Below are 23378 nucleotides of genomic sequence, written 5' to 3' on the forward strand. Positions count from 1 at the left end.
TTCTACATTTATCTACTTTGAATAAAAAATCCATTTGGTTCTAATACTACAACAGTCATTAAGGCATAGAAAGCATGGATCAGTTTTTTTTTTTTTTAAATATAACTGTTCAAAATTATTTTTATAACGTTCACCATCAGTTAATTTCCCCCAACTACACCCCCATCCTTTTATCAAGTATTTTAATGCAAATAAAAAAAATAAATGTTAATAGGATAACTTTGCATGATTGTACAGAAGACTCTACAATATCTATCTATCTATCTATCTATCTATCTATCTATCTATCTATCTATCTATCTATCTATCTATCTATCTATCTATCTATCTATCTATCTATCTATCTATCTATCTATCTATCTATCTATCTCTGTAGGAGTGCTGCAGTGAGTGAACTGAATGCGATGAGGTCATTCTGACGGGGGAGGGGGCGGGGCTACGCAGCATCATTCTGACAGCGGGGAGGGGGCGGGGCTACGCAGCATCATTCTGACAGCGGGAGCAGGGCGGGGTTACGCAGCATCATCGGAGCTTGTCGTTTTATTGTACGGCTGCTGATGCTGAGAGGTCGCGCTGAGAAATATGTAGGACCATGATTGCGGATTTGAGGTTTGGGGACCGTGACACATCGTGGCGGATTGTTTTTTAGGTAAGAACAGCGTCTTTGAGTCGCTGCTGTTTTAACTGTATGCACGCGCCGTCGCTGAGATGCGCTTCAGAGAGTATTACAGTATGACAGTATTACACAGAAAGGCTTATATAATTGAAATTAGGGCACGCCTAGAAAGCATGCAACACTCGGCCTCTATGGCTCGGTTCTGGTGGGATATGTTGTTTTGTATGGATGGGAATGGGCGAGCTCGGCCTGCGCGCGCGTCATGACGCGTGTGAATCAGTCTGCAGGCCTCGAGGAGACACTGATGCGGTGCATTACAGATTACACTCATACTCATGATAGCATCCAGTTCTCATCACAGAACAATCATCTGTCGAAGGCCTCAGGCAGGCAGTCTGTACAAGATTTTCTTTTAATTCCATTTGATGTCCTAAATGGGCATATTGTTATTTGGAGAATCTGGAGAATCTGGAAAATCCTGTTGAGAAGTGTGTGTTCTTAAAGGTATATGAGTAATCCCAAATATGAGTATTCATAGGCTGCAGGGAATCCTTCAGAAAATATGTCAAATATGTCAAAGCAGTACAGTGCCTCATTATGTGATCATATATATATATATATATATATATATATATATATATACAGTATATAAAATAGTTATTGTTCTTAACAATCTGCATTATATTACATTTTACTTTTACTCCATACATTAACCGGTCATAAGTCTTAATATATTACATTTTATTAAAAAAATACAACAAGAAATCAAACAAGAAATTTTTATAGCCAATGTGTTCTGCATTTTACTGTGTTGGCGTCTCTACTGTAAAATAGTAGCATTTTATTATTATGGTAGCTGTTCAACATATTGAACTATTGAAAAACATTGAAATAATTAACTATTACTTATACACATTATTACTGAATACATCTCTTTAATTTAAAGTCTAAAAGAATAACCATCCAAAGTTTAGAGTGTTTTTTTTTTATTGAATTTTTTTGGTACAATTGACATAACCAAGATAATTTTTTCTTGCCAAATAGAGGCATTATCCCAAAATATCACAAATCTATTTTACAAAAAGGAAATGACATGTGGGTCTACTAACTAGAGAAACTGTAATTTTATGTATTTAATCTGCATGAAATTGAATGGAAATACCTTGAGGGGTGTTAGAGCACAACAAGCTGTTCGACTCAGTGTTATTTTTAGTTTTTCAGTGTGAATTGATTGACTATTGATCACTTCAAATTGAACTGACTGTTAGTTGTGGGGCTGAAGAGAAAACCTTTGAAACTGAACTGGATTTTGTGTTATTACACTAGCCTCCTTTTCCAACTTCCTTGAAACAGAAGTGTTAAGATTTCTTCTATTGCTGAGGTCAAAGTGAGCCACGGCTAGTGAACTGTGTGTTATTGTGTGTGTGGTGTCAGTGGATGTAAACGTGGGTCATGACACCAGTGTGTGTGTGCTATAGCAGTACACAGGCGAGAGCAGCTGGGAGAGAAACTGACTGTAACGTCCCATTAACAGCCCAGTCCCTCCAACAACCTTCAGCTCTTCAGTAATGAGATGCCTTTCTTTATAATATCATTTGGGCAACATTTCATGTTTGAGTGCAGCCTGGTTAGCACTAAGCATTTTTCATGCTTATAAAGTGGTGCACAATTAATCACTACTTTACCTCACATTACTACATTTCAGTCTATTGATTTGTCACATGCAAATGTATTAGTGAGGTTTGCTAAGGCAAGCATTACGCTGTTGCGCATGCTTGTAATTTACACGCATTTTACTAAATCTACAGTACAGAAGATTTACAGAATTAAATCAATTAAACAAATGAAGAACAACTCAATTACGTGATATTGTAATTGTATTACCAGTCGTTAGCTACTATACATGCTGCGTCTGTTCATAAAAAAAATCATAACAAGCTCAGAAATTCAATGTAAAGATATTTTCAAAGCACTACTGTATTTGTGTCCCTGCAGCGCAGAAGCAGTCTGGAGTCTCTGGGTGTATTTGTAGCAATATAGACAACAATACATTGTATGGGTCAATATTATTGATTTTTCTTTTTTTTGCCAAAAATCATTAGGATATTAAGTAAAAATCATGTTCCATGAAGATATTTTGCCAATTTCCTACCGTAAATATATCAAAACTACATTTTTTCTCAGTAATGTGCATTGCTAAAAATTCATTTGAACAACTTTAAAGATGATTTTCTCAATATTTAGATTTTTTTGCTCCCTCAGATTCCAGATTTACAAATAGTTGTAACTCAGACAAATATTGTCCTCCGAACAAACCATACATCAATGTAGAGATTATTTATTTATTTATTTAGCTTTCAGATGATGTACAAATCAAAATTTCAAGAAATTGATGTTTTGTTGCTGATTTGAAAAAATGGATTCATTTAAATGTAAGTGCATAGACACAGTTACCAACGAAATGTAAAAGAGAAGACACAAGATGCATTCCCAAATTATAAGGAAGCTGCAGTTTTAAATATTTGATACATATTTCAAATATATAAAATCCTTTAGAACTTGTTATTGTCGGTATGGAACATCACTTATGCTTTTTTAATAAAGAAAAAGACAGTCTTAGCATGCATATCTGAACTAAAGTAGACAGCTGTCTTGCTAATGTAATATGCATAAATATATAAAGTAAAAAAAGAAATGGCATATTGTTAATCAAAGGCAAAAACACTATAGAAAACCCATATGACTCAAAATATATACAGCAGCTAATGTAATTTTATGCATCTATGTTATTAGTGCTGTTGATGTGTCAGATGTTTTTGCAGATTGGGTTTCACAGTAAATGAATGCAAAGTTTCTAGGTTTAGACACAAAAGGTGTTTTCCACTGTAATATTCAGTGTGATGGGGTGCATGTCCTATACTTAGCACACAGAAACATTCAGAGGGATTTATGGATGCAGAAGGCTAAATCAGAACAGATGATCACAGCTGCAGCTAATTGTGCCCCACACAAATATACATCTTTAAACTTGGCACCCAGTGCCTTCAGTGTGTGCTCTTTGATTCAGTCGTTTCTGGGTTAATATGGTATTAGTGATAGTGGTTTTATAGTCTGGTACAGTATGGCATCAACATGCTGCTTTCAGTCCTGAACTGCTTTTCTGAAAAATAGATTATTGTCTTTCATGCATGTGTGCAATGATTAATGATCACAACAACCTCTGTGCATCCTTAAAATCAGCATAATGTGCAAAAAGCTTTGAAACATTTGAATCTGATATCCAGAGTGGATTGATCCATGTTATGAGACAGATCTATTCATTTTGATGAGGATGTGTAGAAAGAGATACTATGTTAGAGTTACAGTGTTGGGATGAACTGAGCTTCTCTGGAGCCTAAGCACCTCAGTAATCAAATGGATTTTTCTGTCGAACATGTACAGTTTAATCAAAATATCTGCCCAGCATCTAATGCTGTTGACTCATAAATTCTGGCAGACTGAAAGATTAACTGGCACAAATTACATAACCAAGATTATCATCCTCTGCCAACACGCTAGTAGTAAAGCAATGCATGACATCACAGTATATTACAGTAAGTGATCATGCACAGCTTATAATAATAATGCACTTTCATCTCGAATAAAGGAAAATACTCTCTGTCTCTGTCTCTCTCTCTGTCTCGTCTACTGTGTTGTACGAACAGCTGTATCTGTAGAGACAAGCTTCAGTCTTCATTCACAATCTCTTAATCGCCACTATGCCTCATCATCATAATCTCTTAATCATCATGATGCTGTTTATGTAATGAAGGTCTTCTTGAGTTTATTTGTCTGACTGTAGAAGACGGTTGCAGTGTGCATGGCTGTGAAGCATGGTTAAACACAATTAAAACACACTTTTTTCAATGCAGTGCATTTAAATGTACCACAAGAGAATTCTGTTCATTTTTGTGCCACACTTTATTTGAAGGTCTAATTCTCACTATTGACAAAGCATCTACTGTGACTTTTGGCTGAATAAACTTCTAATTTGATGCTTATTAATAGTTAGTAAGTAGTTGTTAAATTTAGGTAAGTTAAGGATTAAGAGATCTAAAATATGATCATGCAGAATAAGGGTCCGTGTTTCAATTGCAATGCACTGCTTTTAACAACTGTTAAAGAGTTTTAACTCTTACACGCAGGGCGGCTCATCAAAACAGTGGACCAATCAGAAGAGCCCAGGGGCGGGGCCTAATGCATTAATATGTGCTTTGTACTAATAAACAGTTAATGTGCTAGTAATATGCATGCTAACCACTGATCTATAATAGAGAGTTGGATCCTAAACTAAAGTGTTACTGAAATGTCTTGAACATGTACACTGTTTTGCATAATTTGACATAATCACAGCTGATTCTGAAATGACACACTATTATTGTTTTCAGAGCTATAGCTATGTAGACACTAAAGAGCTCACATAAAATGTCATCATGCTCTCATATATATATATATATATATATATATATATATATATATATATATATATATATATATATATATATATATATATATATATATATATATATACAGTATATGTAGTAAATCATATTCTAGCAATACACACTGAACCATTTTATGTGCATTTCACCCTTTCGTTAGATTAGGATCGATTTTTGGCATTGAAATAACTGACAAATGTGTCACATATCAACCTTTATTTACCTATATGTAATAATTAATCTTATTATTAATCATAATTAATTGTTTTTTTTATTATAGATTTTCATATTCTATGTCATTGTGGGTCTGGAACTAGACTAGACTTTCCTCAAGAGTTTCCTTCATATAACAAGAAAAAGGTCTTAACAACACAACGACACACAGAAGTGGCAGAAGTCAGTGCATGACAATTTAAGTTTTCCAAACGTACATGTTGATTTTGTCTTTCCCCTTACTGGAAATGTGGGTTTGTGTTTTCTCCCTCAGGTTTTCTCACTACAAGGATAATGAGGAAAAGACGGAGCTGGGAACGTCAGTGTAACTTGAAGTGATGGATACTAAGAGTGTTTGAGGAACCCTTACATCTGACCCAATGGCAAAGAAAGGCCGTGCCAAGGGCGAGAAGCCTGAAGCACTCATCTCTGCCTTACAGGCAGCCAATGAAGATCTCAGGTCCAAATTAACCGATATTCAAATTGAACTGCATCAAGAAAAATGCAAGGTAGGTAACGGCATGCACAGATTTACATGGTGTTTCTGAAAGGCCAGAGAAAACAAACTCTCCTGAATTGACTGCTGCACCTTTACAATGAATTTTCATAACCTTCATAAGTCTCTTGTGCTCATTTGATAAAAAATTACAATTTAAATGTTGTTTTCAATGTGCATATCTGTTAAACTGTCATTTATTTCTGTGATGCTCCGCTGTATTTTCAGCATCATTCCTCCAGTCTTTAGTGTCACATGATCTTCAGAAATCATGAAAATATGATGATTTACTATCAGTGTTGGAAACTGTTGTGCTGCTTAATATAAAAAAAATAAAGTAAAATTGGAACCTGTGATATTTGTTTCAGGATTATTTGATAAAGAACAGCGTTTTGTTACTGTAAATTGATAAAAAAGTGATAGTTAAGGCTTATATTGTAAGAAAATATTTCTATTTAGAATAAATGAGAAAAAAAGTTTCCAAAAAACATTAAGTAGCACAAATGGTTTCAACATTGATAATAAATCATCATATCAAAATGATTTCCGAAGATTTCATGTGACACTGAAGACTGGAGTAATGATGCTGGAAATTCAGCTTTGACTTTTATAATAAGAATAATATTTCACAGTATACTGTGTTTTTGATCAAATAAATGCAGTCTTGATGAGCAGAAGAGACCTCAATAAAATTTTACAATTTCAAAAATTTTTTTATTTAAATTTGAATTATTTCAAACATCTGACAATTTAATAAATGGTGTTATATTATAGTTGTATACAATGCAACATTTAGTTTTGGACCACAGCCTTCCATCTAAGTTAATTGTTGGCCCTTCAAATACAAAGTTTGGGTAACTCTGAGCCATTTTAGGTATTGATTTCTGGAGTGCCTAACTGAATTGTTAAACCTACTATACCACTCTTGTCCACCTAAAACAGATATTGGATAAATGCAATATTACCACAAGCCTCAATCATGAACTTATTCCTGCAGGTGACCAAGCTGGAGCGAGAAAAGGTGCAGGAAGGCAAGCGCATTCGCGAACAGGAGCAGCATCGGCATACAGCGGCGCTGACGGAGCAGAGGGCTCGCTGGCACGAGGACAAGTTAAAGGAGCTCGCAGCTCTGCGGGAATCACTGACACGGCAGCACGAGCAGGAGTTAGCACGAACCGCTAAGATCAAAGAAGGAGAGATCCAGCGTCTGCGGACTGCGCTCAGTGGACTGCGCGATGGTAGCGGAGAGAAAGTGCGCACTGCGCTGACGCTCGAGGCCCGAGAGGAAGCCCGTCGCTTCTTTGACCAGGAGCGCGTCAAGCTGCTGCAGGAAATAGCTGAGCTAAAATCCTCTAAACGGCAGACGGATGAAGCGCTGAATACTATGATCTTAGCCGACAAGATGAAGGCTGGTGACCTGCGCACTGAACATCAAGCGCACCAGGAGCAGATCTCCAAGATCAAGTGGGACAGTGAGCGAGATATTCGTCGACTGGTAACCCAGCATTTTTATTCTTAATGTGGAATGTCAAATAATAAAGCAGTGAATTTATAACAGTAAAAAGGGGGTTTAAGGAACAACGCACCTTAGCTGTTATAAATTCACTGTAAACCACGGCTTCTTCGGGATTATTGCTTTTATAAAACGGTTATTCCATGTATGTAGTAAGGTGTCAGAAAATAAAAGTAAGTGTACTGATATTAATAAAAACATTAGACATCCGCCAAAAAATTTAGCTCCTCAGAAAACTTGAATACACAGTGGTTTCTGAGCAACACACAGAAGTAAACAAAGGTGTTTGTTTGTAAAGTTAGTGTGCTTTCACACTTGGTTCACTTGCCTGGTCCGAACCCGAGTTCGGTTCCTCCCCCTTCCCCCTGCCCCCCCTGGACTGTGATCATATTATAATATTTGAGTCCGAACCACGGTTCGCTTGCGTTATCAAGCCAGCAGCTGTTTACCCCGTTGCTTGGTAACATCAGCGCAGGAGAAGGCGGCATATGCACAACATTACTCTCTGCACTTTTATGTATTACGTTTTTGAACTGTTCGTTTTGTTTATAAAGCTTCGGTACATATCGGCGCTTGCGTCTGTCTTACGAATGTACTGAAAATGCTCTAAAGAACGTTGAAGGCGAACATAAATGAGATGTACAGCTCTCTGCTTGCAGCGCGTCAGTCAAACTCATCAGGAAAGTGAGTGAAACACACATTTTCATCAAATAATTTGTCATTAAAAGCGATACGATTGCGTACACATAAGCAGCGAACCATACCAGAGTTCACATGAAGCCGTACCCAAGACCACCGTTTTTAATCGGACTCGGGTACGGTTCGCGGGTGCGCATCTGAGTACGGAAGACAGCGTTCACATCGTCCAAACGAACTGAACTCTGACGTCAACCGAACCCGGGTGCGCACCAAAAGTGCTAGTGTGAAAGCACCCTTATTTACAACAGCTTCGAACGCGGCTCAACCAATCAGAATCAAGGACCGGAATTATCCGCTTTATAAATTCACATTTTACATAACATGTTTAAAAACATTATAGTTATTATATACACCTCCCTGCTTATTGCGCACATAATGATGTACAGTGGGAATTTATTTTATTAACTGAAATAATGTTTGTATACCAAATTATACTAACATTTTTACCCCTTATAATAATATACTAACAACCACTATAAAGTAGTTTATTCATGAATAAATATAATAAGATAACTTGTTCTTTTTCACTTGCAAAAACTACATCTAACAGTATTTTGCTGTAAAATTACATGATTTTTTGTAATTGTAATGCCAGGTTTTACTGTAGTTTTTTTTACAGTCTTTATTTTTGCAGTATAGTTACGGTTAGGCTCTATTTGCAAAATGCAGTATGAACTTTGTGCAGGTGGATGAGATCAAGTCGAAGGACCGGACGATCTTCTCGCTGGAGAAAGAGCTGGAAACAGCCACAGGCTTCGTGCAGAAGTTGCAGCTACAGAAAGATGCGCTTGATGAGCAGCTTTTTTTGGTAAAAGAGGCAGAGTGCAACCTGGGAAGCCCCAAAAGAGAGATCCCCGGCCGCGCTGGAGATGGAGCAGAGCATTGTGGGAGTCCGGTAAATAAACTATAAAATGCACGTTCTTGTAGTGCAGTGCAGTCTTAAACATATAGTTGAGATCTCAAAAATGATAAAACAGGACACATTTCTGATTAAAAGGTGTTATGTCCGTTATTGTAATTCATCATTTTAAGTTAGTGTTATTAAGTGTTTGTTATAAACCAGTTTAAATCCTGTTCCCAGTCTAAATATCGGTTAATCCCATAAGCACTTTATATTAGTGCATACATTTTCCTTTATTATGCGTGTGTGTGCTACAGATATATCTGGTGTTATGTGTTTTAGGACATGAGAAGGAACCAGAAACGCATGAGTGAACTCAAAGCCACTATTCGTAAGCTGGAGGACCGCAATTCAATCTTAGTGGATGAAAGAAACGAGCTGGTATGTTTGCATAGATGTTTCCTGGATACTCAGTGTCACAGTGAAGGATAAAAAGCAGTGCCAACTGTGGAATGATTTTTGGGTTTTACAGGACTATAAAATCCTCAGCATGCATCTTCGTTTATGGTGCGGTTTTGGAAACATTTATATTTTTATGTATTTTGTTTATGAATAATTAACCCTGAATTGCTCCCCTCAGTTGAAGCGTGTTCGAGAAACAGAGAAACAGTGCAAGCCCTTACTGGACAAGAACAAGTTATTAAGTAGGAAAAATGATGAACTCAGCCATTCCCTTCAGAGGATGGAGGATAAACTTAAATCTATTACCAAGGAGAATCTGGAGATGGTGGGTTCCTCTTTATTTTCTAACATCTCTCCAAATGTAATCTGCATTTTTATGTGTGATTAAATTTAATGCATTTGTTACCGAATGCTAACAAAGCATAGAAAGGCATCTCAGAGTCGCTCCTAAACTTGTATTTAAATCTCATGACAAACGCGATGATTTGAGCAGACAGCGTGTAGCTAAACTTTGAATGCACAATCTTTTAAGTCTCTGTTACTGTAATGCTGAAAGTTTAGAAAAAAAAATTAGATGGATGTTTTGTTTTAAGATCACATGGTTGTCACGCCCTTGGACTCGTTATGTTGTGTTTTCCCTCCATGTGTTCCAAGTCCCATGTTGATTGTATCCTTGACTGTTTCCCCAATTATCTTGTGTTTATAAGCCCTAGTCCTTTCAGTTGATTTTGGTCGGAGATTGTATGTCTACCTTCGTCTATTCATATGGATTATTGAATTAAAAGAAGATTGTTCAGTGCATTCCTAGTTTCCTCATTCCTCGCTCCTCGCTACACATAGTGTGACAGAATCTCAGACCCAAAACTGTTTAAATTGCGTGTCTACCCTCCGTTTGTTTTCCGGTTTTCCTCAGTCCTTTTTGTTTCCGTTGTGTTGTCATGGATCCCTTCCTTCCCCGAATTCATCCTCCTGTTGGAGCAGGGAGAAAATTCGCTGGATGGTCATACCAGACTGTTTCTGGCTGTGGCTCATCTCACCTCTTATCCAGACCATGCGCTCTGCATGTTCTATGATGCTAGACCCTCAAGCAGAAATCACCGCCTTTGTGGAGTGAACACTGGCGAGAAATGGATCTCCGTTCCTCGCTGGTTCCCAGGGATTAATCGCCAATGCCACTCCCGACCCAGAGCCCAGCCCACCATCTCCCCATGTTGAGAGCGCATAACTGAGCCCACCGCGGTCGTTGAGCCATCAATAGAGAGGCTACACCGCGGAAAAGGAGGCTGTGATGTCAGTCCAGGTGTGTGAGCCGGCAACACTGCCTGCGGCTGAGAGTGAGCTGACTATGGCTCAGCAAAAGGGCCAAAATGAGGAGTAGGATCTGATTGACTGGGAATCTGATCTGGAGATTGAACTGCCCCCTCTCCTCTCTCCATTGTCTCCACTGGTTCTGTCCAGCCATCCTTCGTCCATGGCTCCCTCCTCCAGCCCTGAGGGGGCTTCCGATTCTCCAGTGCCCGCTCCTCATAAATGTCCGTCCTCCCTCCCGATCCAACCTCGTCGAACGCTGTCGTTTTGCAAGCCTCTCTGCTCGCCCTCAGCGGGAGCCCCGCGGGACTGCCATCCACCAGCATGGTTGGTCTCCCTCACCTCTGTCTCCAGTCTCTGAGGCCAGGACTCTGCCTTGGCCCCATGACCAGTCAGCTCCACCATGGCTCCTAGCTCCCACCTGTCCATCGTGGCCCGCCAGTCCACAAGCTCCGCATGGCTCTTCCATCCCTCCGGCTCCTCCTTGGTCTGGCGTCAACCATCCTGCGCCTTGGGACTCCACTCCTCTGGCCTTGCCTCGTTCCTTCGGCTCCGTCAGACCCCCTCATCCCCTCGGATCCACCACGGCCTCCTGGATCCACATCTCTGCATCATTCGCCGGCGCCATCGGCTCTGCCTAGGAGCTCTGGATCCTCCCTGTCACCCTGGCTCTTCAGCTCACCATCTCCGCCTCACGCTCCTCCACCACCTGCTCCGCCACCGTTGGTCGGCCTCCTGGAGTCTGGGGCCACTTCTCCTCCATGACTCCTACCTCCGTCAGCTACACTGTGGGCCGCTGTTATGGCTGTGGCCTGGGTCCTGCTAGTCTCCTCATGTCTCCTCCCTGGCTCCTCCCTCCGTGGTCTCTGTCTGCCTGCCCCCTCCCGGGGGTCAGTCCTCCACCGGAACCTCCTTCTTGATTCCCACCCATTTCCCCTACCTCTATTGTTCCACGGTGTGGTCGCAACTTCCTGGAGGTGGGAGTAATGTCACGTCCCTGGACTCATTATGTTGTGTTTTCCCTCCATGTGTTCCATGTCCCATGTTGATTGTATTATTTCATGCACCTGTGTTTCCCCAGTTATCTTGTGTTTATAAGCCCTAGTCCTTTCAGTTAGTTTAGGTCGGAGATTGTAGGTCTATCTTTGTGTTTCCTGTGCTCCTGTCTGCCCTGTGTATTCCTTTGGATTATATTATATTAAAAAAAGATTGTTCCATGCATTTCTGGTTTCCTCATTCCTTGCTCCTCACTACACATCGTGTGACAATAGAGACATATTGTTTTGAATTTTTACATGTGCATTTAGCACTAAACACTGAGGTTATTTGATAACTTTTTCTAACTAAATGTTGCAATTTAAATATGTTTGAATGTGAATTCACAATTTCTCAGATGGACAGGGAACACTGTACTGAGTAAGAAATTCACAGATTCAAGATTAGGATGAGTGTGTTTCTTCATCAGATTTTGAGAAATGTTGCATTGCATCAGTGTCTCATCAATGGATGCCCTGCAGTGAATGGCTGCCGTCAGAATGAGAGTCCAAACGGCTGATAAAAGCATAACAATAATCCCCATTACTTATTGTAATGTTTTATTAGCTCTCATTCTAGACAGCACCCATTCACTTCAGAACATCCATTGGTGAGACACTGATGCAATGCAACATTTCTCATAATCTGATGAATAAATTATTAAATGTATTACTTGCCATCTCTTTGTGATTATTTATGAAATCACTAGCAGTAACTGAGTGAAAATGCTTCTACACCATTTTTTTCAGTGTTGTTGTATTCGTATTATTTTGTTGTATTCAGAAGGAGAAGATTACCTCCCATCCTCCACTGAAGAAACTCAAGTCTCTGAATGATCTGGATCAGGCCATTGATGATCAAGAGATTGAATTCCTCAAGCTGCAGGTTCTGGAGCAGCAGAGCATGATCGATGAGCTGACACGAGTGAGTACTTCTCAAAAACACCAGCCAGGACACACAGCAGTGAGCACCAAACACCCATCTATCATCTCTTTCTTGTGCACGTTTCAGGATAGAGAAAAACTCTTGAGAAAGAAGAGGCATAAACGAAACAGACCTATAAAGGTGAGTGTGTGATTATCTCAGCTAGCTATGTTGCCATGCGAAGTTGGGAACTGAACTTGTGCGAAAAATTCACAAAAAGAGCACAGATTCCATCCCAAGAGAACCAAATCTTCACTTTCTGGAAATCTGGCATAATTTTTTCAGTAAGTTTTTGCAAATGGAGAAGCCAGTCACTCTTTTTTCCTGCATTAAGCGACCCCAAATTTCATTTAAAAGGTGTGCATTTACCTAGAACTGTTTTTTGTTATTCTCGCGCGCAGAGGCATATTGTTGTAGACACATTCTATGGGTATGATGAAGAGTCTATGGATTCGGAAACGTCCTCGGTGGCTTCCCTGCGCATGGACCGCACCCCGGCTACACCAGACGAAGATTTAGACGAGGTGAGCATTGAGGAAGATTGCTTTTCTCAGTCAGGATCCCCTTGTTTTATGCTATTCGTATTTCTCATAGAAGTTTTTTATTCTTAAAGAGTTTGGCGGCTGAAGAGTCTGAATTGCGCTTTAAGCACTTGACACGGGAATATCAGGCTCTTCAGAGAGCTTATGCCCTCCTACAGGAGCAGAAAGGAGGTGTGCTGGACGCTGAAATGGAGGCTAAGGTATTCCTCAAATACTCTGTGTGCACTATTGTTTATCTATTAACATTACAGAAGTAAGGTACAAGACTCTCTTTTTTTGCCCAGATGTATTAACTCTTTCAAAAATGCAATTCATGCATATAATTTGAAGGCACCTTTTTATATGATAACCATTATTTAGATATGTAAATGGTGGGGTGGTACAACTTTCCTAATGAATCAAATGTCAAAAAAAATAAATAAATGAATAAAAAAAATCATTGTGGTTATTATTGTTACCTTAACAAAACCTAAAAGAAAAAAAAAGAAAAAAAAGAATGAAGAATATATATATATATGTTAGCTCTCATAAGCTGAAGTACTACAATAAATAATAATACTAATAAATACTGTACAGACATTTTGAAAAAAGCTAAAAGAATGACAAAACATACAACAAAATACTAAAACTTGAAAGTAATTTTAAGTGAAAAATGATACAAATAAAAACAAATTCAAAATATTCAAAAATTTATACTTTAAAATAGCACTGATCTTCATCAAAATGTTGAGATTATTGAAAAGAAAACCTTTTTCAGTAGTTTAGCGTGATCTTTAATTATAATTCCTTAGAATAATAAGCAGTGAAGCAGTCAGAATTACAAAATTATAAATATTTGAAAACCTTTTGTCAGACAGTTCTAAATCATGTGCAACCAACATATTAAAATACATTCTTTATACGTACACTCAGTCATATAGAAGAATCCTGAAGTAGTTTTGTCATGATCACTAAGTCTGATGAACTATGGATCCAACAAGGGCCTGGTTCCATTCATATTATCCTCACTGATACAGAATATACACAGATTGTTTGGAAACAAAATGGCAAAACCCAACAATTTCGGAAACACAATTCTCACAATTAACTGAAGTTGAAGTTAAACACGGTTATGTTTGATAGTTTTGTTATCTTTCCAGGGTCATGAGCAGCTCCAGGCAGATGCTCGAAGGTATAAAGCTAAAATTGAAGACCTGGAAAAGGAGCTTGCTTTAAAAGGACAGGTAAACATCTTTACTATTGATATTAGTGCATGCAAAATGTGCACAGCACACTAACAGACGTATTTCCCCAGTATCTGGTTATAAAGCACATGGTTTGCTCTCTTCCTCACAGGACTCCAGATGGGTGGAAGAGAAGCAGCTGTTCCTCAGGCGCAATCAGGAGCTGCTGGAGAAGGTGCGGGAAAGGGATGCATTACAATGTTGCAAAGTTACTTTTTATGGGAAGTAATGCATTGCATTTCTTTTGCGTTACTTTTTCTCATCTGGGGCAAGTTTAGATTTAGGATCAACAGTGTGTGTGGGTCAAAGACATTAAGTTGTATGCAGTTTAAAAAGGTGATTTATGTCCATCGAAAGCACATTAAATGTAAGTAAAGGGTCTATTTTTAAGGTTTCAAAAAGTTTGAAATTTGGTTGAGATAATGCTACATTGTCATTCAGTGTAACACTATAAACAACATGCGTATTCTGACCTGTACATATTACATTATATAAAAGAATAAGTGAGCATATTACATTTTATTGGGTTTTAAATGAGTAAAACAGTGTTACTGACAAATGGACAAAACCTAGGATAGTGGGATATTTTTAAAATGTAAAATTACAACTAATTGGTATTTGGGGTGAAAGTATTTAGTCTTTTAATATGTCATAAACTGATTTTTGTTGTAAATATGCCTGACAAGATTGCATTTGCCTGACAAGATTGTTGCACTGAATTACATTTTAGTGGCTCTCTTTGGTAAATCAGGGAAAAATGCATGATATAAACGTTTTGCTCAGAAAAACTAAAATGTAATACATTTTCTTTTTTTAAATTGCAACAACAATTTAAATCAGTATTACACATTTAAACCCTTTTTTTGACTCAAGTATAAATTTAGTTAGAGTACATGCAGGTACAGTAAGTGTAGGTACATTTGTAATAACTTATAAACATTGTAGGATTTTTTTTCTATGTACACTGTTGGTAAAAACAATAACAACTTTATTAATGTTTTTGTTAAGAAGACTCTTCTGCCCACCAATGCTGTATTTGTTGGATTAAAAATACAGTAAAAACAGTTATAATGCAAATTATTTTTACAATTTAAAATAGCTGTTTTCTTCATCGATATATAGTAAAAGTGTAATTTATTTCTGTGATGCTCCGCTGTATTTTCAGCATCATTCCTCGAGTCTTCAGTGTCACATGATCTTCAGAAATCATGGAAATATGATGATTTACTGCTCAAGAACCATTTCTGATTATTAGCAATGTACAATATTGTTGTGAAAACCATGACACATCGTCATTAAATAGTTTAATAATGTCTCACAAGATTTCTGTTTTGAATAAATGCTGTTGTTCTGTACTTTCTGTTCCTCAAAGATTCCTGAAAACATGCATCAGTTTCCACAACAATATAAAGCAGCACAACAGTGTTCAACATTGATAATAATCAGAAATGTTTCTTGAGCAGTAAATCATCACATCAGAATGATCTCTGAGGATCGTGTGAGTAATGGCTGTTAATTGACAGAAAAGCAGCGACAGTGAAAGTCTTTTATAAACTCTGTCTCTTCTTCTGATGTTTGTTTGTCAGGTTGAAAAGCTGGAGAATGAAAACGGAAAGCTGCAGCAGGAACTACAGGACTCTAAAGATCAGAATGAACTCCTGGAGTTTCGCATCCTTGAGCTCGAGGTACACATGCAGAATAAAACTGAAAAAAAGTCGTTTCTGATGAATATTTTTGAGAGGAGTTGCGAGATGTAAACTCACAATGTCAGAATTCTGAGTAAAAAAAGTCAGAATTCTTTTTATATCTCACAATTCTAAATTTGTATCTTGTAATTATGGCTTTTTCACCTCACATTTCTGTTTGTTTTACCTTCTTGGAGTAAAAAAATAGGTTAATTGCGACTTTTTTGCATTTTATTTTCAGAATTGAATTGCTTCAGACTGAATTGTGACATGTAAACTCGGAATTACAAGAAAAAAGTCTAAATTGTGAAATACAAAGAAGAGCCAATAACAAGTCATTATTTTACACAATGATTTTTCTCTTAAAATGTTAACTAGTTTATATGTCATCATCATCGAGTTATAAATATGCACATATTTAGTAGAGCATAAGTTATAACCTAATGCTGTTTTTTTTGTCAAAACTAAGGCTATGTTGTGCAAAGCTGGTTTAAACGGCCACAAGAGGCCCACTGAAATACACAGTACAGGGATGATCGTTTTTGGCATGGTGTCTTATTAAATGTATGTCCTTGAGGCTAGTTTGCATAAAAGTCACCGCACGTAAAACACAGATGTGCACGATCTCTCTCTGTCTCTCATTCTCAGATGAGGAGGCATCCATCTAGTGGTGGAAGTACAGATATATAAAAGGAAGCATGCTTTAATGAAACTTTTAATGCTTTAAACAACTGTGAGTGTGTAATGTGTGTTTGATGTGACCCGACAGGAGCGTGAGAGGAGATCGCCTCCGTTTAACCTTCACATCCACCCGTTCTCTGAGGGAGTGAGCGCGCTGCAGATCTACTGTATCAAGGAGGGCGTGAAGGTAAATATGAAATCATAATCTGACACTTGCTTCCGGTAAGAGTGAGAACGGGTGACCCAGATGTGCTCTCAACAGGACGTGTGTATACCAGACCTCATCAAGCTGCTGGATATACTCGGAGATAACGGGGTACGTCACACACACCTGTTGTAGTGTTAATAATGTAAACCTGACACTCGATGCACAGTGTGTATTTATGCTTTTAATACAGAACCTGAGGAACGAGGAGCAGGTGGCCATTATTCAAGCCAGTACCGTGCTGTCGCTCGCTGAGAAGGTACGAGTTCTGTACTTTATTATATATTACAGGGCCCTCCACTAATACTGGCACCCGTGTTAAATATGAGCAAAGGCTCATGTGCAATAAAAATGCACAAAAATTCTAATTGAAGTAAAGTTCTAAAAAGTTGTGCATTTTTAAATGAGAGATCGGAAGGAGAAACAATGCAGATTTATTTTCACAGCCGGCTTTGCTCATATTTACCAAGGATGCCAATATTAATGTATTAAATATGCATTATTTTAACGAGGCCCACAAAGTGTTTTAGATCATGTCTGAATCATTATTAGTGTTGTAGGACTCCAGACTGGTCTTGTTTTCAAGACGTATTGGTATGTTTAACAGACGGGTGACAAATGTATCAAATATGATTCAACATGCATTTTAGGAAAGTTTATTTGTTTGTTGTATTAGGCTTTATATATGATATAAATGTATGTTTTGCCTCCTAAATTAAACGCTGTAGCTGTCATAATATATCATCTTAGCAAGAAAAATTATTGGGAGATAAAGAGTGAAAACTGAAATTAATATGTATTTTATGTATTTTTATACAATTTTTTCTAAAATATAATTGATTTTCATAATTTTTCACTAAATTGCTAATGCATTGCATATAATAACAACTATTTACTAATGTCTTTTGCAGAAGAATTACATTTATTTTGCATCGTTGAATCATAATTTTATTTTCAAACAATGTGAAGCTGATTTGAAATTAAGCGGGGATTGTATAAAATATTAATACCATTGCCCCCAAAAATGCAAGATATTAGTATTTTGCATGAGATCTTTTTATCATTTTAAATAGTTAAGAAATATCATCAGAGCAAGAGAAAATAAACTTGATTGCAAACATGATATTGATTTATGTCACGCTCAATAAACAAGAAGTTATTATTAAGTGACTTACATTTTAGACAGTTTAAACAGTTTCAAACGAACCTGTTGAAAAAAAGATTGCATGACTCTCTCATTAAGAGATTTGTGGTTTTAGTTTCGTTTTGAGTGTATCATTTATTTTCATATACAGTACTCTAAATCTTGCATTTAAAACATGAATCTCATGGCATTATCTCTGCAGTTGTAATTTATCAAGGTGTTTTTTGGTCAGTATGGATCTTTCAGATGAATTTGGTCTCAGTTTAGGTGGTCTCACCGGTCGCAGTACTAAGCTACTTTATTTCCTTCACAAGCGTTTCTCACTCTGTTAGTGATGATGTGTGATGTAGACAGATGTTTGTGTGTGGTGATTTAGTGGATCCAGCAGATTGAAGGCACAGAAGCTGCTCTGCATCAGAAGATGATGGACCTGGAGCTCGAGATGGTACCGATTACAAGCCATGTCTTTACACATTATCTGTACACTACCCGACACATTTTACTATGAATTTGTGCTTATCTAATTGCAACAAAGCCTTAAAGAAAGCGAAACATTTTTCAAAAATGCATTTTACACTTTGGAATCTGCATTTTTTTTTCTGGTGATTTGCAGGAGATGTTCTGCAAACAGAAAGGTTATCTGGAGGAAGAGCTGGACTACAGGAAGCAGGCGCTGGATCAGGCCTATATGGTAAAAAACCTCTCCATTCGAACATTTCTGCTTTTTATGAACTTCAGCTGAGAAATTGTTGTTTGTGTGTGTGTTTGTGTGTGTGTGTGTGTGTAACAGCAAATCCAGGAGCTGGAGGCGACTCTGTACAATGCACTGCAGCAGGATAAAGTCATCAGATACGGAGAGCCTCTGGACGAGCTGCAGAAGGACGAGTTACGCACGGCGGTGGAGAAACTGCGCAGACAGATGCTGAGGAAGAGCCGAGAGTTTGACTGTCAGGTGCTGCAGGAGAGGATGGAGCTGCTCCATCAGGCCCATCAGGTGCCGCTTACCTCATATCTTCATGCACGTCGTATGTGTTTCATGTTACCAAACAGAAAACATGTCTTTTATATTTCATATTCTCAAGGAGACATGCCAGAGAGGGCATCCTCACGATGGAAGAATTTTAAAAGTCATATTATTATTTAGATTTCTTTATTTGATGTTAAGATGGGCAGTGTTGGAAAAAGTTACTTTTAAAAGCAATGCATTACAATATTGCATTGCCCTCTAAAAATGTAACTAATTACGTTACAGTTTATGGAAAGTAGCGAGCTGTAGTGTGGTAGTGGGCTGGGCTTGCCTATTTGTTTTTGATATATAAAAAATGAAATTTCGCTTAACATGGGAAAACTACGTTAAAGATACTCAGATATGTTCTTGTAAATAAAAATACGTGTTACTTTACTATTTACTTGGAAAAAGTAATTTGCTTATGTAACACTGAAGAGTTTATACAAGATGATTTGAGGAAGATCTCTCAATCATCATTGTATTTCATTACATTATATATTTTGCTCCCACATTAAAATCTGTGGATCTTAAAACTAAGCATTATGTATCAGGATGAAGAGGGAAAACTGATGTTTATATACATTTTATGTAAATGTTATATTTTTATATTTGTGACCATGGAGCACAAAACCAATAATGAGGGTCAATTTCTCGAAATTGATATGTATACATCATCTGAAGCTGAATAAGTAATCTCTCCAGTGATGTGTGGTTTGTTAGGACGTGATAATATTTGTCTGAGATGCAACTATTTGAAAATCTGGAAACTGGGGGAGCAAAAAAAATCTAAATATTGAGAAAATCATCTTTAAAGTTGTTCAGATGAAGTTCTTAGCAATGCATGTTACTAATCAAAAATGAAGTTTTGATATATTTACAGTAGGAAATTTACTAAATATCTTCATGAACATGATCTTTACTTCATATCCTAATGATTTTTGGCAAAAAAGAAAAATCTGTAATTTTGACCCATACAATGTATTTTTGTCTATTGCTACAAATATACCCCAGAGACTCCAGACTGCTTCTGTGCTGCAGGGACACATCTATATATAAAATACAAATAATTGATTTACATTACAAGCTTTCAGTATTTCATCTTACCTTTGGCTGTATAAATTAAAATATCTGCACCAAATTGCATATTTTTGCTCAGTTTGGGTCTCTGACATGTTATAGTTAACTAAAACTAAAACCATAAAAACATTACTTGGAATTAAAATAAATGTTAACTTAAAATAATAATAATAATAATGACTAAAACTTTAACATGAAATAAGAAAATATAAAAATAATAAATGATAATAAAATAACAATGCTCTGAATAAATTAAAATCTTTTTTCCTTCTGGAAGCTCGATATTTCTCTGTCTCCTACAAAAAAGCCTAATGTATTAAATATGATATGACATGAAACACATTTCTATGCTATTAACTGTTTGTTAATCTTCTGGGGATTTAACTGGTGGTCTTAGACTGTATTTATAAATCAGATTTATATTAATAATGCAGTAATTGTACCGTACCGTAATCAATGGTTTCAGCTTTCTCAAAGCGGTTTGCAGCAATTACATAATAAACAATAAATGTGTGATGTGTTTGTCTCAATGCAGAGGATCAGAGACCTGGAGGACAAGACTGACATCCAGAAGAGACAGATTAAAGATCTAGAGGAGAAGGTAAGACCGGTTAGATCTCAGCTGATGTCGGCCAAATGATTTACACTCTACTTGAAAATATTTCAGTAATGTCTTCCATTTTTTGTTCTGATATGGATGTTGAGCATTTTCCTATGTCCGGTCTGTAACCCTAATTAATACATTTCTCTAACCTTTCTTTCAGTTTTTATTTCTTTTTCTGTTCTTCTCTCTTGCCTTCATTCTTTGGCCTTGATGTCTGTGACATCTCCTGCGGAGGTGAGTGAACGGTCTTTTCTGCTTCCTTCTTTGCTTTCTGTTCTCGTGTCATCACGTTTTTTGTGTTACTGAAAGAAAACTACTGCAGTTTGCCAAAAATATGCTCCCCCTTAGGCCGTCCAAGATGTAGATGAGTTTGTTTCTTCATCAGATTTGTAGAAATGTAGCATTGCATCAGTGTCTCATCAATGGATGCTCTGCAGTGAATGGGTGCCGTCAGAATGAGAGTCTGATAAAAACATCACAGTAATCCACAGCACTCCAGTCCATCACTTCACATCTGGAGAAGACAAATCTGTGTGTTTGTAAGAAACGAATCCGTTATTAAAATGCTTAAACTGTCATTTCCAGCTAAATTACAAGCCCACAATCCAAAACAATGCTTCCTCCAGTGAAAAGTGCATCTCATTTTTTCTCTCACGGCAAAAACCAGCCACATATTTGTTTAGAGCTGTTTAAACGCTGCTTGATCTGTGCAGATTTCTCTCGTGTTTCAGACCAGAGCACTTTTTCACTGGAGGAAGTGTTATTATGGATTATGGTCTCGTATTTTAACTCGTATTTTGATTGATTTGTTTCTTAAAGCACGCAGCTTAAAGTCTTCTCCAGATGTGAACTGATGGACTGGAGTGTTGTGGATTATTGTGATGTTTTTATCAGACTCTCATTCTGACGGCACCCATTCACTGAAGAGCATTCATTGCTGAGCAAGTGCTCCAAATGTTCCCATGAAAATACAAACTGGTCTGAGGCTTTTTTTCAAATTTTTGTGTGAACTGTTCCTTTAAGATCTATTCTTTAAAAATGCACATCTGATCTCAGGCTTTGTCTCTTTTGTCATACACAGGATCTGACGCAACCTGGAGCTGTCGCATGCAACTGCAATCATCCGGTTGTATTGACTCAAAGGTGTTTTGTTTTGCTTGTGTGGAAGTGGGAAATTCAGAGTTAGTGATTATGGACTACACTGGATTCAGCCTCTGTGGAGGAGCGGGACAGAATGCTTGAAATCACACTTACAGATCGATACAAGTGTGACAAAACATAATCATTAACCCAACTAGATAGGATTATAAATTATCTCTGCCATGCAGGGACCCGTCATGATCGTGTCTTTACTGCATCTGCTGCGACTGCTACCAACCAGAGCCCACAGACCTGTTTCTTTCTTTCTCACTCTGTCTGTCTGTCTCTCCTCCAACACACACTTTGGGAAATTCAAAGCGAAAAGGACGTCTTTGCAGAGACACATCCTCTCACAGGAGCTTGTTAGTGAGGCGACTGTCACATCTCTGTTATCAGGAGCCCTTAGAAGAGGCTTCTTCCTCACTGCCTGAACACAGACAGGACAAAGGGACAAACTGAGAGAGAAAGCAAGACCATCCACTACAAACCATCCACACTAGCAGTTTTTGTTTACCCTTGAGTTGAGTAGACTACTGCAACCTGCAAACTAATTCTGCACAGCCTGGTTTTTTAAATTATTCCTCATATCGGGCCTCATTCCTCCATCACAAGCACAATTTCTTAAATCAATCTAAAAGTTTACACAAAAAACTATTTGTGCAACTAAAACCATTTTTTACCTGACACATTCTACAGTTTACGAAAGTTGCGATCAAACGGAAGTAGCGATAACAGTTTTCTTCTGTATTGTGACGTACATCTGAGTGTAACAGATTATAGAAAAAAAATGTACTTGGTTTTATAGATCCGTTGTTGATTGGATTTCGACTTGAGGGCAAAGCACTTGAATAAATGAGATTACAAAAGATTTGTAAAAAATGTACTGGGTTTAAACTGACTATATGATTGGAGAATTTCTGTATACTTTACCAAAGAGGGGTTTGATAATTGACCAGAAGATCCTACTACTACGTTTTAAATAAAATTTGCAAGATGTTTACATATGGCAGCTTGTTTCCGCCAATGGATAAAATAAGGTTACTCTGACTTTTAATCTCACAGTTCTGAGTTTTTTTCTCGCAATTTTGTGATATAAACATGAAATACTTGCTTGCTTTCTCAGAATTTTCTCGCTGTAGCAAGAAAAATCCGAATTTTAAGTTTAAATCTCACAATTCTGACACAATATCCATAACATGGAATTGTGAGTTATAAGTATTATAATATAATGCATGTCAGAATTCATAAACTCACGATTGTAAGAAACTATTTTTTTTCCCGCAGGACTTCGTAACTCGCAATTGTGAGTTCATATCACAGTTCTGAGAAAAGAAGTCATAATTGCAAGTTTGCAATTCAGATTTTTTTGTTGCTGTTCTATTTTTTTTTTTTTTATCCAGTTCTGACTTTATTTCTCACAATTGCATGTTTATATTACGCAATTCTGAAAAAGTCAGAATTGTGAGATTAAAAAGTGGCA

The 23378-nt window shown here is 37.5% G+C and overlaps 1 protein-coding gene across 1 annotated transcript; it reads left to right on the plus strand.

Annotated features, from left to right (window-relative positions):
- Nucleotides 1-503: 503 nt before the first annotated feature.
- Nucleotides 504-22890, plus strand: LOC132117544 (janus kinase and microtubule-interacting protein 2-like). The gene is made up of 22 exons (XM_059526897.1): nt 504-649; nt 5585-5819; nt 6804-7301; nt 8704-8913; nt 9202-9300; nt 9500-9646; nt 12448-12588; nt 12676-12729; nt 12990-13112; nt 13202-13330; nt 14270-14353; nt 14466-14528; nt 15940-16038; nt 16808-16906; nt 16982-17035; nt 17118-17183; nt 18445-18513; nt 18682-18759; nt 18859-19062; nt 20690-20755; nt 20919-20992; nt 21840-22890. The coding sequence occupies exons 2-21, from the start codon at nt 5691-5693 to the stop codon at nt 20967-20969; spliced, it is 2463 nt and encodes an 820-aa protein (XP_059382880.1). The 5' UTR covers nt 504-649; nt 5585-5690; the 3' UTR covers nt 20970-20992; nt 21840-22890.
- Nucleotides 22891-23378: the final 488 nt, after the last annotated feature.

This window comes from Carassius carassius, chromosome 36 (assembly GCF_963082965.1).
Source record: "Carassius carassius chromosome 36, fCarCar2.1, whole genome shotgun sequence".
Taxonomy (NCBI): domain Eukaryota; kingdom Metazoa; phylum Chordata; class Actinopteri; order Cypriniformes; family Cyprinidae; genus Carassius; species Carassius carassius.